Here is a 16,281-nt window from a genome sequence, read left to right as displayed (position 1 = left end):
GTCCACGTGGCCATTCCATCGTGGTAGCCAGGCACGGAGCCATTGCCTTTGCAGGGTAGCCACATGAGACATTGGATCCACTTACAGATGAGTCATCCAGCCTCTGTTCCCGCAGTGTGTCGTTTGTGGAGCTGCCGTTTGAGCAGAATATTGGGCCAAGCCAAGTCAGTTCGGGGTTCGAGGCGAGGAGTGTTGGCTGTGTCTGTGCAGCGCTACTCGCTCGAACTAGACCTCTAGTGTCATGCATGCAGGACCAACAGCCCCTGAGCGCCCCTTTGCTAGCTCAGGGACTGCTCCACGCAGCCGTCGGACTTGCAAGATCCCCCATGCTTGTTTGCATGCCCCGACCCTCTATGATGGAGACCCATGGAGGACAGAAAGTAACAGGCCTGAAAGGGACGACAAGTTGGTTATGTATTGGACTCTGGATGCCATGGCCACCACTAGTTCGCTTCAAGGATCCCTGGAAAGATGGGCAAGATGTAGGTGTGTGCAGATCCTGGCACAGCTTGCGGAGCCTCCTGTCCGCCGGCCAGGATACAGACCAATATCACATGCATCCAAGGACTTCTGGCTCCGGAATCGTACATATCTGTGCCTCGCGCCCTCAACCTCAACCACCACTTCTTGTCGCATTCCCCCCCAACAACCATCCCAACTGCCGTGGAGCGCCTAGCGCCGAAGCCATCTACTATTAGGCAGGTTCTTCCCGTTCTGCAACATTCCCACTCGTCGAGCAAGTCGAGCGAGCCAACATGTCGGCCATCGTGGAGTCTTTCACCTTGCTGTCCATCGCGCTCTGCACAATCGCCGTGCGGACTTGGTACCGATGGTCTCAGGTCGGCTTCTCCGGCTTCCAGCTGGACGACTATATCATGCCCGTCTCTGGCGTAGGCCACTCCCTGTCTCGCAGAACCCGGTCTTGCTCTCTTGGGCTGTGCTGGTTACAGGACGCAGTCTAAAACTTCCTCCCACAGCTACTGTTCTCCCTCGTCACAACACTCGCGTATCTTGTTGGTGCCAACTACGACGGTCTCACGAACAGTTACATGACGGACGAGCAGCGTGCGGCTCTCGACCCCACGTCCAAGGAGGCCTACAACCGCGAAATGGGCTCCAAGATCCAGGTGATCGGCTGGTCGTTCTATGCGATGGAGCTGTGGGTGTTAAAGGTCTGCATCACTGTGTTTTACTCGAGGTTGACGTAAGTGCCCTTCTCACATTGAGCTTCAGGCCACCTCGAGATCGGCATGCCTTGCTGCTGTCGCAAGCAACAATCGTCGGCTAAAGCGTCGTCAAAATTGTACAGAACTCGCCTAAGCAACCTCCACACCCGCGTCCTCGTGGCTTACAGCGTCATTGGCGTGAGCTACATTGCCGTGGGGCTCTCAATCGTCCTAGGATGCCAGCCCATATCGCGTAATTGGCAGATTCACCCGAATCCCGGAAGTAAGACCGACTCCCTCGCCAAATTTGCCCTCCGATAATATCACCATCGCTCTGTTTCCCTAGAAGACTGTCAAGGCAGAGGCGCGCGAATTGACTTCTTGGTTCACAAACAACTAACAAACCGTCCCGTGGTCAGATCTCTGCCAACCTACCAACTCGAAGCTCAACGTCTTCATGGTCTATCTACCTAACGTGATCACGGACGTGTACCTTCTTTCCATTCCTCTTCCTGTACGTACATATTGTTCTGGTCACCGGCACCTCTGGACTTGGTATACGGAGCAATCCATTGACATCAGATTTTCCCCCCTGCAAAACAGCTTCTCTGGGGCGTCAATATCTCGCTCCGCCGCAAGCTCACGCTCATGCTCCTCTTCAGCGGCGCCATATTCGTCATAGCCGCCGCCACGATCCGCGCGGTCGTCATTATCACAGTAAGCTACCCGTCCAGGTCATCGTTAGCAGGCCTCCATCGCATCAGTTGGACCTTTGACTGACGGATATCTATCATCCAGGCCGGCCCCGAAGGCGCCGTCTCCGGCAGCCAGTGGGCGTGCCGCGAGATCTTCGTGTCCGCAGTCGTGTCCAATCTCCCCGTGATCCAGCCCCTGCTGCGCAAGCTGGCCAGCCACACGGGGCTCAGCATCCTGTTCAGCAGGTCTGGCGGGCGCTCCGGCAAGAACGGTGCCCACGGCGGCGCAAGCGGAGGGTCGGGCAAGAGCTACCCGCTCAGCGACAACCCCCGGACCGGCCCGCACTCCAAATCCTACGGCCTCGGCAGCCGCTCCAAGTTCGGCACCCAGCTGTCTCGCCATGCGACTGCCGGCCCGGCGGCTGCCGGTGCCGCTACTACGACTGCAGTCGCCGCGTGGGGCAGTGACGAGCATATCCTCCTCGACGGAGGTGGCAAGACGCTCAGCCCTGGCACCGGGGCGGCTGTCATGGGCGACAAGGATATCGTTGTTGGCAAGGAGATCACTGTAGTCACGGAGTCGGCGGCCGATGCCCGCTCAGGCTCCGTGCTGGGCCATCGTGACAAGGACGTCTGGGGCTACTCCGAGCGAAGGAAGCGCGATAGCTCGAGTGATCGCTCGAGCCGGTGAGGGGAGGTCGTGCAGTTGGTCTTGAGCTTAAGTGCTGGACGGCGAAAACATTTTGTAAGGCGTGCTTAGCATCAGGTAGACTGTTTAATGATGGATACACAATTGAAAAATTCTTTTGCTACGTAACCATGCCCGTAGCATCGCGCCAGGAGTGCATCGTGACAGAAGCTGTGGCTAAGCCCCTGTTGGTCGTGGACCATAAGGACCACACGCAGCCCTCCACCGCTGCTGCTACTGCCGCCGCTGCCGATTTAACTGCCTGTAGCTGGCCGCCCTTAAGCCGGTGCCTCTGTCGGTAGTGGGTAACTAGACCACGCACGGCAGCTGGGATGCCTGCCTTACATAGCGTACAGATGAGTACGCGGCTTGCCCTGCGTAGATACAGTGCTGGCGTCGCTATCGTCGTGGCTCGCGCCGGCCCTGACTCTATCGTTGTCGTGGCTTTCGTGTCCGGCTCCTGTTGCGCGACGTTGTCTCCCTCAGCATCGCTGCGATCGCTGTCGGAATCGCCCCCCTGGCTGCTGCTGCGGTTCATTGTACCTGCTGTCTGTGCCTGTTGTTCTTGGGGCTACTACTGTACTTCTACTGTCGCGTGCATCGTGGGAAGAGACCCCGAGCTGGCGTCGCTGTTCGAGCCCGTACACGTCCGTTTCATCCTCCTGCTCCCTCAACCCCCGGGCTAGTCCCATTACGCGTACGCGCTCTTCTCATTATTGCCTGTCACTCGCTTTCCTTTTTGCCCCCTTGGACGGACGGGCTGGGCTGGGGGTTAAGGTTAGACCCCTGCTGAGGGGGTGGGTGGGTCGTGGGTTAGCTGACCTTTTGCTGGCCGGGATGAACTCAACCTGGGGTACCGGAATGAGCTCAATGGCCCGTGCGGCCGCGCCCCCTGCCCACCAGGAGTGCGCGAAAAGTGAGGGCTTCCCGGCCGGGAATGACGGGAATTATATTACAGAAGGGGAGATAGATCGTGTGCTAGCGCCGAAAAATCTCCGTCATGATCCGCACAACACGGCAACACTCTTACACCCCGAGAGTCCTCAAAAGTTGGCTCATCCTCGCCTGCACATTAGACATTAGCTGGGTGACGCTTTCGCGATCCCCATCAATTGACATTTGCTGCCAACTCGCGGAGGAGCTCATCATTGGCGAGGAGGAAGGGTACTGCCCGTCCGTCAGGGCAGAGACGGCCGACAAATACGTAGTCATAGATTGGTGCTGTCTGTTGATCAGATATGAGCAGAGCTGTAAGACCATGACGAGCCGGATATCAGAGAGCGGGGCGATGCCGCCGCAAGGACCGCCGCCCAGGCCAAAACCACCATTTGAGCTGCTTCTCGTACTGCCAAGACTTGTGCCCAGCATCAGGTCTGCTGGAGACGAAGATAGGGACGGGGTGTTAAGACCGCACAGATCCGCGTCGCTCTCGAGTGCGATCAGCACAAAGTCGTAGATGGTCAGGAGCATGGTGTGGCATGCCATGAGCAGGTGGCGGATGACGGGGTTTTTGATGGTAGCCTGGCTGCTCACTGATGCCGTCTGGACGTAGTGCTTCTGATGCGGCTGGGGTTTGGGCTGGGCAGTGGCACCATTGGGTGCCGTCGCCAGGGAGTTGAAATCGGAGCTCATGCTGCAGTTGTGAGCGGGAGGGGCGCTCCAAGGGTCGGACGGCGGCATCAGGCTTCTGAGGATCTCGAGCAGATCCCCTGATGCAGTGAAGACGCCGCACAGGACTGCGCCAAGGACGTCTGTGCTGCCTACGGGCGGGGCAGGTGGGTCGAATGATGTCCGAGGGGTCGCTTTCGAAGAGAGGTCGGACAGCCATGCGGAGACCAGCTTAAACACGCCGTCGTCGACCAAAGGGCTTCTGACGTATCCGTCGTGGCCGACAGAGCCGCGTCGATACGACATGCGCACTGTCTCGTTGAGGGTCTCATTCGACTGATAGAGCTGGGCAAGTCTCATGGTCAACTGCGAAAGTTGGCTTATGCCTGTGGCGTGGTCGCCGGGGAGGTCAGGCAGCGAGCTGGTGCTGCCACAAAAGGCAGAGCCACTTCGTTCCCGCCACCTCGACGGGTGTTGTTGATGGTTGAAGTAGTCAATATCGACATCTTGGGGGGCGATGTTTGGGTCTATCGAGTGCTCCAGCACCGAGCTGAAGTCCAGTTGCGACGCTGGGCCGAGGTCCTCGAGCATCCCAGCACCGGACCAGGCATTTGGGTCGAGCCAGGAGGCGCCGAAGCCATCAGTGGCAGGGAGGAGAGTATCGTTCATGATGGCATCCTCGTCAGTCGGCTTGGCAAGGCTCGAGCCAGAGTCTGACCTGCTGGGTGGCTGTGCCACATGAACATCAGTCTTGATGTTGCCGTCATCACCGGAAGAGCTGCTGGACCTGCTCGACTGAGCCGCGCTTCCCGGGCGACCATTCGATGAGCCAGCACTGCTGCCGCTTGCGGTGCTCCCACTGTTGCTGCTGCTTGATTCGGCTTCGGGCTGGACGTCTGACGCCGCGTCTGACGACGATGCGGTCGTTTTGGTGGATTGCGTCTCCCCAGGCCCGACGGTCTCGGCCCAACGATACATGCTTGGTCGTCCTTTTGGCAAGCTGAGGCTGTACACACATTGGGCGCCCTGGCGGAGACAGCGAACGCAAGCACCGATATCACTCTTCGCGTCGCGCACGCAGCGCAGCTTCTGACCATGGCACCGGTCACACGACTGTCGTCGAGGGGTGATAGCAGCGTTGTTTGAGGAGGGGGCCATTCTGGCAGATCGAGATCAGTTTGACGATATGGCTGTGAGTTGTGCGCGCTCCTCTCCGTCTTGTGTCGCAGTATGGGGTTCTCAGGATAGGATCACGGCCCAGATCCGCCGATAGATGTCGCTAAAGGGAGGGGGGGGCTGCGTTGGTAGACTGGAAGACGACAATATGGACCAAGCACCGGCTAGATGACTGTCAATAGGATAAGAGGCAAGCCGACAGCCACACATGCCATGTCAACAGTCACCGGCGGCGAGCAAGACTCCAAGCATATAACAGCGACACGACTGTGCCAGGCACGTGGCCAGGGCTTGGAACAGCAGGCACAAACTGCAAAGAACCTATCGCAACTCATACACTCGTGACAGGCAATCGAGTACGGGTGTGCAAATTCGACTGGATGATGCCGGCTCCTGCATACTTTCAAGGTGGCCCCAGCCAGAACTCCGCCACAATGGGTCGCTGATGATCGCCTGAATTACTAGCCAATCGCAAAACAGCCCGGTCATTGCTGGACTGCGCAGTCTGGGGGGGCTCTTCGCAGGTCGAACGTCAAGCAGGGGAACTCAACGCGTTTACAGGGCGTCGTCATTCAGATGAGCAAGATAACGACAGTGCGGTGTTTGGGTTGAGTCAGATACCTTGGTAAGGTCCCCAGTCGCCTTCATCCCCAGCCGGGCCCACTGATCAGTTTATCTGGAGCCGAACTCACCTCTGGGGTCCACTGCCGAAGCTTGTCCTTCTATGCAACCTCATCGTTCTCAATACTGGTCTCACAGCTTCGCTCACGTCACCACGTTCACAGCCTTTCATTTCGATACTTACTTCGGCTTGGACCAACCAAGAAAAGAAGTTCGGGAGCCAACCCATCATGCAACGCGGATGATCTAGAACCACGCGCGATCTTGCAGCCAAGACCCTGCTTGGTGGGGCCGGTTTCGTGTTTACATAAGATAAAACTCTACAGGCTCGCGAGGTGAAGGCCCTGCGCTCAATGGGGTGCTACTCCGCCTGTTGGATGCCGTCTGTAAGAGAGCGTCCAGAAGTGTAACGTGCCGAGAGGATCGGACGTTGTCTCTGACGTGCTTCTAGCTCAGAGACAAAGTTTCAGTACCTGGCTCGGCCGAATATGCCACTTATGAGGCGAGGGCAATACTACATTCATACGTGGACGCAAACCTTGATCGGAAGCAGGGAACATGCCGGCCTCGAAGCCTTCTGCAACCACCATCTTGATTAGACCGCCATCGTTTGCCTCTAGAGGACACAACAATTTCAGGGCCCGAGCGACCTGCAGCAGCAGAAGCAGTTATGCTCGGACAGCATCCGTGGTGCACGCGCGCCTACTCGCTGTCACTCTCTCTGCTTAGCGCGTTCATATCCCTGTAGTATCTTGACCGACAACCCATGTCGTGGTAGTTCTATACCTGACTCAAGACCTGATTGACCGGTACCCCATGTCGTGCAGGCCCACCCCTGATCTTGGTAGTTCTATACCTGACTCAAGACCTCATCGTCAGCGAGGACCCCTAGCCCAATGTGGGACAATGGTAGCTGAGTAACGCCAGCAAGGTCGTGAAAGCCAACTTATTGCAGATGGTTCAGTGACTAAACCTCCGACACAATGAGATGGCAGATGTTCGGCTCACTGCCCAACAAATATCGACGACACAACCATTTCTCAGCGAAATGCCGTCCAAGCGTCCGAGGCCAGCGTTGTACCATTTCAGCCACGCGAAACACACCGTTGCTTCCCCGAACTCACGGCCTCACCGAGACCCGGAAAGCCCGAGATGCAGACAGCCTGCAGCAGCACAATCCCATCTGTTTCACCAAACTCTATCATCAGCAAGATCAGGGACTCTTTTACCTATTAGGGGAAGTCATGCAGGGGGCTTGTGGACGGACTAGCCAGCTCACTGCCTGCCAGCGTACCAGCGCTGCGTGGCTAGTCAGGCACATTTCCTCCTGCTGCATACCGCGGCACCGTGCAGTCATATTCCAAAAGAGGCTTGGGCTGGACGCTGGTTAAACCCTTCTTTTCTCAACATGCCACGGGTCAGTCCGACCACTACTCGCAGACTGAGAGTGGATGCGCTTGGCTGCCGACTCGCACTTGCGTCCGCCTCGTGCCTCGAACCCCTGGCCGTTTATGCCCTGGAGGGACCCCTAGAAAGTCTAAATCATTGCATGTGACGGCGCTAACGTGCCGAGAGGGTCCAGACATACCCATTGAAGATATTCACCCCTGCGTGCAAGTGGCTGCACGGGATCGGGACAAGGCTTAACATTGGATAGGAGCTGGCCCGGAGATCCACAGCGGTCTGACCTTGAATGATGGGCTCTGGTCAGGGTTCCCACGTATAACGATGGCTTTAGGCCTGTATCCTGCTCGGTTCTGTAGGGGGCAAGACATGGCCTAGCACGATAACATGTTTGTGTGAGCCCTCTGTCTGCCAGATTCTTCTGTTTGTGGGGATTTCGCATTGTCATGCAAGCTCTTCAAGACGTGTTGAAGTTGTGCAGCAGGAGAGGTGAATTTTGCGCGCAGTCTTTTGGCAATGGGAGCCCGAGGATGAAGCATACACATGTTAATGTTGTGGACCTCGCAATTTAGCCTCCATTGAGCAAAGAAGCAGCTGCATACTCCTAGATACATAGAAAGTATAGACGAGCGGTCCGACCATTCAAAGCATGATTTCCAACAATTTTATGCCTTGATTACCTTGTCCAAAACGATGGGCACCTCTGGCAAGGAGCGCACCATCTGGTTTGCGGTCGTGAACTTGGTCTTGGTGTCGCTCGTCCGCTTGGCCGAGTTCTCGTTGCGCGAGCTACGCACGGCGTCTCCGCCACGCTGCAGCATCTCCTTGTTGTACTCGTCGACCGCGGGTTTGACGACGCTGACGTCCTTGTACTTGTCGCCCTCCTTCAGGCTGACCAGCGTCTGGCAGAGGTTCATGGCATCGATGAAGCTGTGGTATCCGCCCTCGCCGCGGAACGGCGTCATTGCGTGCGCCGCGTCGCCGACGAGCATGACACGGCTGGCGGGTAGCCCGCCCTGGGTGTCGAGCTCGAGGTCCCGCCAGACGTGGGCCTCCTTCTTGATGCCGCTCGCGGGAGTCGCCTCGAACAGCTCGCGGAAGCGCGGGGGCATGTTGGCAATGAGCTTCATGACGTGCTCGTGCTTCTGCTCCTGCGTAGCCGACTGCAGCCAGTGGTCGGGAGACTCGACGGTCGCGTCGGGCTGCATCAGCATCCAGTAGTGCTTGCCCGAACGGCCCCCTGGCAGCACGTGGTGCAGGCCGTTGAAGTTCCAGAAGCCCAGATCCGGGCTGGCATACACGTAGGCGCTGTGGCCAAGCTCTAGCTGGCGCACAAACGCGTCCCCCTCGAGCGTCACCTCGCCGACAATGGCTGCTAGGGGGACTAGCTTGAGGACATCTTTGGCCGGCTTCTGCAGGATGTGCTCACGGACTGGAGATGGGAGTCAGAATGTTAGTCAAGGTTCGAGGAGAGAGCAAAAGTGGAGAGAAAACCATACCGCCACTGTTGATGCCGTCAGCACCGACAAGAATGTCACCGCTGGCAGTCGTGCCGTCTTCGAATGAGACCTGCACGCCGGCGTCGTTGTGGTCAATGCTGACTACACGCTTGCCCCACTGGATAGGAATGTTTGTGGAGAGCCACTCTCTGAGGCGGTGACGCTCAGAGCGTACAATGGGATGCTCGGGAGTGTCCTACGTCCTTTATCAGCAGATGTTCTAGAGCTTTTCCAAGATGAGAAGCCCGTGTGACCAATGACGCTAAACGAAGCAAGAAAGTTGGGCACTGAGTACAGCACTAAGCACATACCTCAACACCCATACGGCCAGGACGGCCAGGGAAGTACAGACCCATCTGGGCCGGAAGGTCGAGAGGCTGTAAATGGTCGGTGGCGTCTTTTAGAGTCGCCATGTCCGAGGGGAAGCTCGACTGCAGCTTCTCGATGATGCTGGAGCCACGTCCACAACCCTTGTCAGTATCGTGTACGAGGACGGAGATTTCTCCGCGAACGGGTACGTTCCCAAGCCTGCAACTACCGTCCAAGCACAGCCAAGCCTGTAGGACCAAATCATGCTTGGGCCGATAGCATATGTCTATCTGCCTCTCACAGGCAGCTGCATCCTGTCTAGTGTGCGAGGCCTCACAAGTGGGAACGGGAAAGCTGAGGTGTCGACTATACTTACGTGTGGATACCAATAGCCCATCCTTGGAATCGAGACTGAGCATCCTCATCCCGCTCAAAAACCTCAAAGGAGATCCCCTGCTTCCGCAAGCATTGAGCAAGACCCAGACCACCTAGACCACCGCCCACAATGAGAACGTGCATGGTCGCTGTGATCGTAGCTCACTGATGAGTGATCTGGCTATGTAATCAGTATCGTCAGCCTCACCTTGTATCATTGAAATGAGGTAGGACTCTCTCACCTTTTCTGATGAATACTGTGATGCAGGCGCTTGTGTCTGTCAGCTTAGACGCAGCCACAATGGAAGATGAGACAGGTTGTTGTGATGAAGGATGAGATGTATTCAGCTGCAAATCTGCCAGAAAATTGCACTTACCCTCGAGACAGGCACAGGAGAACAACCTGGGTTATGCCCGATAATCTTCTTAGGTGGTTGTCACGATCAGCCACGAGCGGTCATTAAGAAGCAGCGAAGATACTGGCTGTAGACCGAATACTGCTGTGTCATAAAGCGGCATTCCCTAGTGGCTTTCCAAATGAGCCGGCTTGGTTGCGCTTTGGCCGAATTCTTGCGCTTATCCCCTTGTACCCCTGATCGGCGCCAAGATTTATGGCATCGTGTTCGGTTCAAAAGATGTGCAAAATCTACCATAACTCAATCGAAACCCTGGGGGAAGATGCTCAATCGCGTCAAATTGGCAGTTGTCTCGCTGTGACTTTAGCTCCCGTCACATGGCCAAGCCATACAACTTCGCTCGAGAAGAATGCTCCCAAATGCTCTCGGGGGGGATAACGGCTCCATACTGCCTGTCTTGTGATTCAGCTGAGTATAACTCCCGCGAATGTAGGGGGCTTCACCGACAAGCACGATCCCGGGCATAAGAAACAGTCGAGATTGTGACCGCTTCGGCGACTTTTTCCACGGCTGTTCGGCGGGTCTCGCGGCGGCTGGTCCTGCAGAGGCTCTCAGGAAACTGTACCTGCCTCAAGGCTCACTTTCTAGGCCCGAGGCTCAACCTTGACGCTCTGCCTGCATAGTGCCCCCCTGCTCGGTGACGCCGGATGGAACGTTGTTCCTCCGCTGGCGCCGCCGCCCGATGTTGAGGTGCGGCCCATTTCAAGTCGGCGGATGCTCTGGCGATTCAGAACCCTGGCAAGGGATACCCCAGCAGATGGCCCCACATTGAATGTCGCAGTCGGTGTCACGGCACACATGGTGGTTCGAGTCGTGCTCGGGCAGTAGCAGGGTTGCCTCGTCTCATGTTCTCGACGCCTGCCGAAGGAAGATGGGGAGAGGGAGTATCAAGCAGGCTATATCGGCATCCACAGCGATTGTGTGTTGGCATGGTGACAAGCTGCATCCCAGTGCTCACGGACGTGATAGCTTGACCGTATTCGAGTTCTTGTCTGCGTGACGCAATGGCGACAAACAAGAGAAGGATGAGTGGAAAGCGAACCTCAGACAATCCAGCTCCTCTAAAGGTGGAAAGACCCGCGTCGCACTGGCTGGGCCTGGATCTGATCACAATTTTAGTGCATGCCAACGGATTGGGCCTGCTCGCAATGTACACACACGCGAGACAATTGTGCAGATAGTCAGTGCATGTTTACACACTGGAGACAGATGCGGACGATGCCCGCGATCATCAGCTTCCCCTGCCAACCCGTCCGATAGTCAATTTCGCAAGACAGCTCCGTCTTGAACGCATCGTCAACACCACACCAAAGCCTCGTCCTCAAAAGCTCCCAGAAAATTGGCCGGGTATTCCTGATGGACCAAGATGCATCCTCTTGTGTGTCTGATGCAACGTGACTTGAAAGTCACGTTGCTGCTGAAAACCATGTCCAACTATGCACCGTCCGCATTGACCCTTTCACTGTGCTCCGCCAGATAGCCAGCCCACCGTCAACGAGGTGGATCATGCCAACGGCCAGTGTCAAGATTGGCACGGACAGGACATACTGCACCTCGATCACATGTTGGTAACAGGACCAAGAAAGATGAATACTGCTCCTGTAATTATCTAGGATGGAAGCCAAACAACGCCTGAACGAAGACTTATGGTCGATGAAAACTCCTCTCTGGGCATCGGCCACTTCATGCCACGCTGTAAACCATCTTCTGGCCAGACATTGCCTGGGTCCGGATAATGTCGACACCCTCACAGACACCCTCCCAGCCGCCGGGCATCGGCTTAACCGGATGCGTGTCGATGAGTCCACAATCCAACAGAGCCTGCACAGCGGCAAATGCCTTACCACCAAAGACTCTGTCCTCAGGGTTTGCCTCGCGGCCGTACTCGCCGTCCAGTGCGACCTGGCGGCCGAAGATGGTGAGCACCATGACCCACGACGGCTCGATCGTCAGTGCTCGAGTCTGAGCCACAGTGTCACGGAACGGTTCGAGGGCAACGTAGCGACCACCAGCACGACCCATGGCTGAATACCAGAGTTGCGTGGTGTCCGCTTGGGATACACAGTCGAAGGTGTAGGCAAGCTCGTTGCCTGTGTATTCACGAATCTCCTGGGCGGCAGTCGGCGAATTGTAATCGAACACCTTCTCGGCGCCGAAGCGCTCGGCCAACGCAAAGTTGGAGGCGGACGCCGTCGCGATGGGGCGAAGGCCGGCGCTGCAAATGGAACCATCAGTTGTCTCACTCCGGCAAAGGTCTTGCAAACTCAATGTCATGGGGAAAATGTGAGGTTTGGGCACTTACAGCTTAAGTAACTGGATGGCCCTAGTGCCAGTGGCGGTGCTGCCGCCAGCAACAAGCACAAACTCCTTGCCATTGCGGTCCTCTGGTTTGGCGGGCTCGCCGCTGGCCAGCTGCTCTAGAGTGGCTGGGATGCCAAGCTCCTTGAACATGGACAGACAGGCTGTTGCAACACCAGTGCCGAAGCTCGCGCCCTGCTCAAAGGTCATGGATTCCGGGATTTTGAGCAGGAGATCCGCGGATGCGCCAACGTACTCGCTGAAAGCACCGACTTGTGGCAAGAGCTTGTTCATCCCGTGCACGAGGCCGATCACCAATGGCCAGCTTGCCGGAAGCAGCAGCCTCAGCGCCGAGAGCAACGACGGTGCCGGCATAGTCGTAGCCGATGATGGCGCCTACGGCAGCGGAGTAGTCGAGCATTTGGCATCGGCGGGGTTGATAGCCACTGCCGCCGTCTTGACAATGGCCATGTCTGGAGTCAAGATAGGCAGAGGGACGTCATGTTGGATGGCACGCTCGCCGGGCCCTTGCGCCACGATGGCTGTCTGTGTTGTGGGAAGTCCGGGCATCCTTTGCTCACTATGCGATTTTGCTTGAGGTCAATGGGCAGGAGAAAGTTCGCCTGGTCGATCGGGAGCAAGACCTTTCGTGCTGCTGTGCTTCGAAGATCCTGGAAGTTGAAACTTTACAAGTGCTGGTTTCGAGCGTTTCTATGCATAGCGTGAACTGCAAGTGTGAGAGCGCTTGTCAAGCAATTACGCAGGGGCTTATGATGGCTACATTCGGACTGCATTAGTGATATGGTAGTCCCGATCACTGAGGCAGCTAGGTCACAGACCATCACCACGAATGATACGCATCACGGTGTTGAGACATCGGACATCCGGCTCCGATACACCGACATGTGGGCCCGAAGGCCGGGGAGTGAGTTGAAAACCGCCGAAGCCACAACACCGAAACGAGCAGAATGATCCGAACCCGGCCAGTCGCGAACTAATCCCATACGAGGAGCAGTGGACGATGACCAAGCCATGATTATGTACGGTCTTGTCGCTAGTCGGAGGCTTGACCACGCATTGCCAGGCGCAGCTGCAACGGATGGTCAACCAATCTCGGCTCGTGGCTGGCGCAAAGGCATCATTCGTCCACGGCCTGCGAGAGCAGGGCGGGGTTACACACTTTATCGTTGTGGAAGCTTTGGGCAGCCAACAAAAGACTCCCGAATCCAAGCGATATCCACCGCGCTGAGACCCCCTTCGAGATCCAACATTTGCACAATTCAGAGATACACCTCGAGCTGGGACACTGCAAGTCGACAATCTGTGTCAACTTCGGCACACTAAACTAATTTGCAACCTTGATGAGCTTTGCCCATATGATGGCGGCTTACACGAGTATCCCGGGATCCTGCCCTGTCGACTCGGCCAGTCTGAAGCAAGAAGCTTGCATCCGCACCACAGAGCTCAACGAGGGCAGCAGCAGCACCAGTAGCATTGATGAGAAAGAAGACCCCTTCACAATCCAGTCAGTTCTCTACGCCACGGGTGAGAACCAAGGCGACGATGATCTCGACGCGGACAGTCCGCAAGAAGTCATTGACCATTCCTCGCTTCTGCCAATCCCCTCTCCACCGCACAAGCACTACTATGGCTTTGTCGGCCACCTGGCAGACCTGGACCCAACTCTGCCCGTACGTACCTACTGGCATCTAATGGACACCTACAACCCCATCTTCCAGATGGACCTGGGCATGAAGTATCCGCGTGTTTTTGTCGGCAGCCGGGAGATGGTCAACGAGATGGCAGACGACAGCCGCTTCATCAAGTTCACCCACCGCCTGCATCAGGAGATGAGAGCTGTGTTTGGAAATGGCTTGTTCTCGGCCGAGTCGACGAGCAAGGCATGGAAAAAGGCGCACCGGTTGTTGGTGCCAGCATTAGGTAACTTATGTTCTGGTCGAGACTGCCTGCTCGTGACACCCTGGCAGTCATTGTGCTGATGAGGCGACTGGGAAACACGTCCCATCGGCTTGAGCAAGATGTTTGACGACATGTAAGTTGGCTTCAGCGACGTGGAGTGGGTGCGGTGCTGACATGCAACAACTAGGCAAGACATCGCAACACAACTTGTGCAAAAATGGGATCGCTACGGCCCAGATCATGAGATTGAGCTCATCGGTGACATGTCCCGGCTGACCTTCGACACGATCGGTCTGTGTGCCTACGGCTACCGCTTCAACCAGTTCTACTCAGAACAGCCGCACCACTTCGAAACTGAGCTCAAAGAAGCCATTATCGAGTCTGGTCGCCGCGCTAATAGACCCGACGTGCTCAACAGATGGTGGTACTATAAGGACGAGGAGCACCGACAGGAGAACATTGTCAAGATACGCGGCCTGTGCGAAAGCATCATCCAAGAGCGCATCGACAACCCGAAGCCCGATGCGAACGATTTGCTCAACGTCATGATCCACGGCATTGACAAGGAGACTGGCGAGAAGCTGGGTTTCGACAACGTCTGCTATCAGATCCCCACATTGCTCGGTGGGGGGTACGAGACGACTTCCTCGACGCTTAGCTTCCTGTATTACTTTCTTTGCGACACTCCACAGGCCCTCCACAAGGCGCAGGCCGAAGTCGATGAAGTTATCGGGGACAAGGTTCTCACGTACGACATGCTTCCCAACCTCAAGTACCTCGACGCTTGCATCAAGGAGACCTTGAGAATGCAGCATCCGGTCAGTCTCCTGACTAGATTCTCCACAAAGGACACTGTGATTGGCGGCAAGTACTTTATCAGGAAAGGCCAGATGGTGTCTGGCATCTGGAGGCACTTCCACCGCGACAAGAATGCCTGGGGTGAGGACGCGGATGTGTATAGGCCCGAAAGGATGCTGGACGCCGAGTTTCAGAAGATGCCGCCCAATGCGTGGAAGCCGGTAAGTGCTGATCATGAAAACCTCGCAGGCCTGAGCTGGCGGGATTACACTGGCTGACATGATCGCAACAGTATGGTGATGGCCTCCGTGCCTGCATCGGTCGGGGCAAGCTGACTTACAACCGGTACAGCCGCTATGCTCTGTATTAACAGTTCTTTGTAAGGAAATTGGCCTGGAGAAGCCTAGATGGATTGTACTCCGTTGTGCCAGACGGAATTCTTCCTCAAAGGCCGATGGTGAGTCCCGGCATACATGAGGGTCTGCTACAAGTTGACGCGTCCACGAGCAGTTCGACGTTAATTTGGCTCCTCGCGGTGTCGTCGGCCTCGTCCTTCTCTAAGCATCGTCTTATTATTCTTTATTATTATCCCCTTATACCAAAAGCTGATCCCTATTTAGCACTGCCGTATTCACCCTCTACTATCCTAATTAATGCCGGCCGAATTAAGGGTAACGTAATCCACAAGCAAGCGGGCCACTTTCCCGCGATTTTAGACAGGCTCCCCTTTTCCTTAATTTTCTCCACTAATAATTATGGTACGACAATTAATTGAAAGTGATTTGATCCTAGCGATTCAGGCGCTCCAGTTTGACCCAAAATTAACTATACGAAAGGCTGCAGAGCTATGCAATGTACCTCGTACGACCCTCCAACGAAGACGAGCCGGCCGACCTGCCAAACGCGATCTCCGACCACCCTGCCAGAATTTGATCTCGTACGAAGAGGATAGCATTATTCGATATATAATCGACCTAGATTCGCGATCGTTTCCGCCGCGCTTAAGTGGTGTTCGAGAAATGGCGGATCGACTCCTCCGCGAACGCGACGCGCCACGTGTCGGAACGAACTGGGCTGCAAACTTCGTACGACGACGATCTGAGCTCCGTACGCGTTTTAATCGAAGAATCGACTACCAGAGAGTCCTCTGCGAGGATCCGGACGCGTATCGCGCGTGGTTTGAGCTCGTACGAAACATAATCGCGAAATACGGGATCCACGATAACGACATCTATAACTTCGACGAAACGGGCTTCGCGATAGGCAAGATCTCCGCCGAAACTGTCGTTACGACCTCCGATCGACGCG

At 56.1% G+C, this 16,281-nt stretch overlaps 5 protein-coding genes across 5 annotated transcripts; 2 read left to right on the top strand and 3 right to left on the bottom strand.

The window, feature by feature from the left end:
• The first annotated feature begins 463 nt into the window (after positions 1–463).
• B0I36DRAFT_341152 (uncharacterized protein) lies at positions 464–2,663 on the top strand. The gene is given in 7 exon segments (XM_046155991.1): positions 464–890; positions 978–1,204; positions 1,310–1,449; positions 1,586–1,679; positions 1,696–1,699; positions 1,773–1,883; positions 1,965–2,663. 7 exon segments carry the CDS (start codon positions 756–758, stop codon positions 2,550–2,552), a joined length of 1,299 nt encoding a protein of 432 aa, XP_046004304.1. The 5' UTR covers positions 464–755; the 3' UTR covers positions 2,553–2,663.
• A 912-nt stretch (positions 2,664–3,575) lies between these two features.
• On the bottom strand, positions 3,576–5,135 carry B0I36DRAFT_356430 (uncharacterized protein; the record flags this gene model as incomplete). The annotated part of the gene is made up of 1 exon (XM_046157631.1): positions 3,576–5,135. One exon carries the CDS (start codon positions 5,133–5,135, stop codon positions 3,576–3,578), a length of 1,560 nt encoding a protein of 519 aa, XP_046004303.1.
• A 2,888-nt stretch (positions 5,136–8,023) lies between these two features.
• On the bottom strand, positions 8,024–9,685 carry B0I36DRAFT_370113 (uncharacterized protein; the record flags this gene model as incomplete). Its single annotated transcript, XM_046159870.1, has 4 exons — positions 8,024–8,790; positions 8,858–9,053; positions 9,169–9,307; positions 9,543–9,685. The coding sequence occupies 4 exons, from the start codon at positions 9,683–9,685 to the stop codon at positions 8,024–8,026; spliced, it is 1,245 nt and encodes a 414-aa protein (XP_046004302.1).
• A 1,955-nt stretch (positions 9,686–11,640) lies between these two features.
• B0I36DRAFT_378499 (uncharacterized protein) lies at positions 11,641–12,825 on the bottom strand (the record flags this gene model as incomplete). Its single annotated transcript, XM_046160694.1, has 3 exons — positions 11,641–12,172; positions 12,260–12,651; positions 12,703–12,825. 3 exons carry the CDS (start codon positions 12,823–12,825, stop codon positions 11,641–11,643), a joined length of 1,047 nt encoding a protein of 348 aa, XP_046004301.1.
• Positions 12,826–13,634: 809 nt separating this feature from the next.
• On the top strand, positions 13,635–15,343 carry B0I36DRAFT_400716 (cytochrome P450; the record flags this gene model as incomplete). The annotated part of the gene is made up of 4 exons (XM_046161684.1): positions 13,635–14,196; positions 14,260–14,308; positions 14,363–15,194; positions 15,266–15,343. 4 exons carry the CDS (start codon positions 13,635–13,637, stop codon positions 15,341–15,343), a joined length of 1,521 nt encoding a protein of 506 aa, XP_046004300.1.
• Between the last annotated feature and the right edge of the window lie 938 nt (positions 15,344–16,281).

This window comes from Microdochium trichocladiopsis (genome assembly GCF_020744255.1).
Source record: "Microdochium trichocladiopsis strain MPI-CAGE-CH-0230 chromosome Unknown B0I36scaffold_16, whole genome shotgun sequence".
Classification (NCBI taxonomy): Eukaryota; Fungi; Ascomycota; class Sordariomycetes; order Xylariales; family Microdochiaceae; genus Microdochium; species Microdochium trichocladiopsis.
This window is presented reverse-complemented; position numbering and strand designations above follow the sequence as displayed.

Excerpts from the sequence above, each read along its gene's own strand:
- B0I36DRAFT_341152 (XM_046155991.1), top strand. The coding sequence starts at position 756 with ATGTCGGCCATCGTGGAGTCTTTCACCTTGCTGTCCATCGCGCTCTGC. Across the intron at positions 1,205-1,309 it reads GTGTTTTACTCGAGGTTGAC|AACTCGCCTAAGCAACCTCC; the intron begins GTAAGTGCCCTT and ends AAAATTGTACAG. Across the intron at positions 1,884-1,964 it reads GCGCGGTCGTCATTATCACA|GCCGGCCCCGAAGGCGCCGT; the intron begins GTAAGCTACCCG and ends TCTATCATCCAG.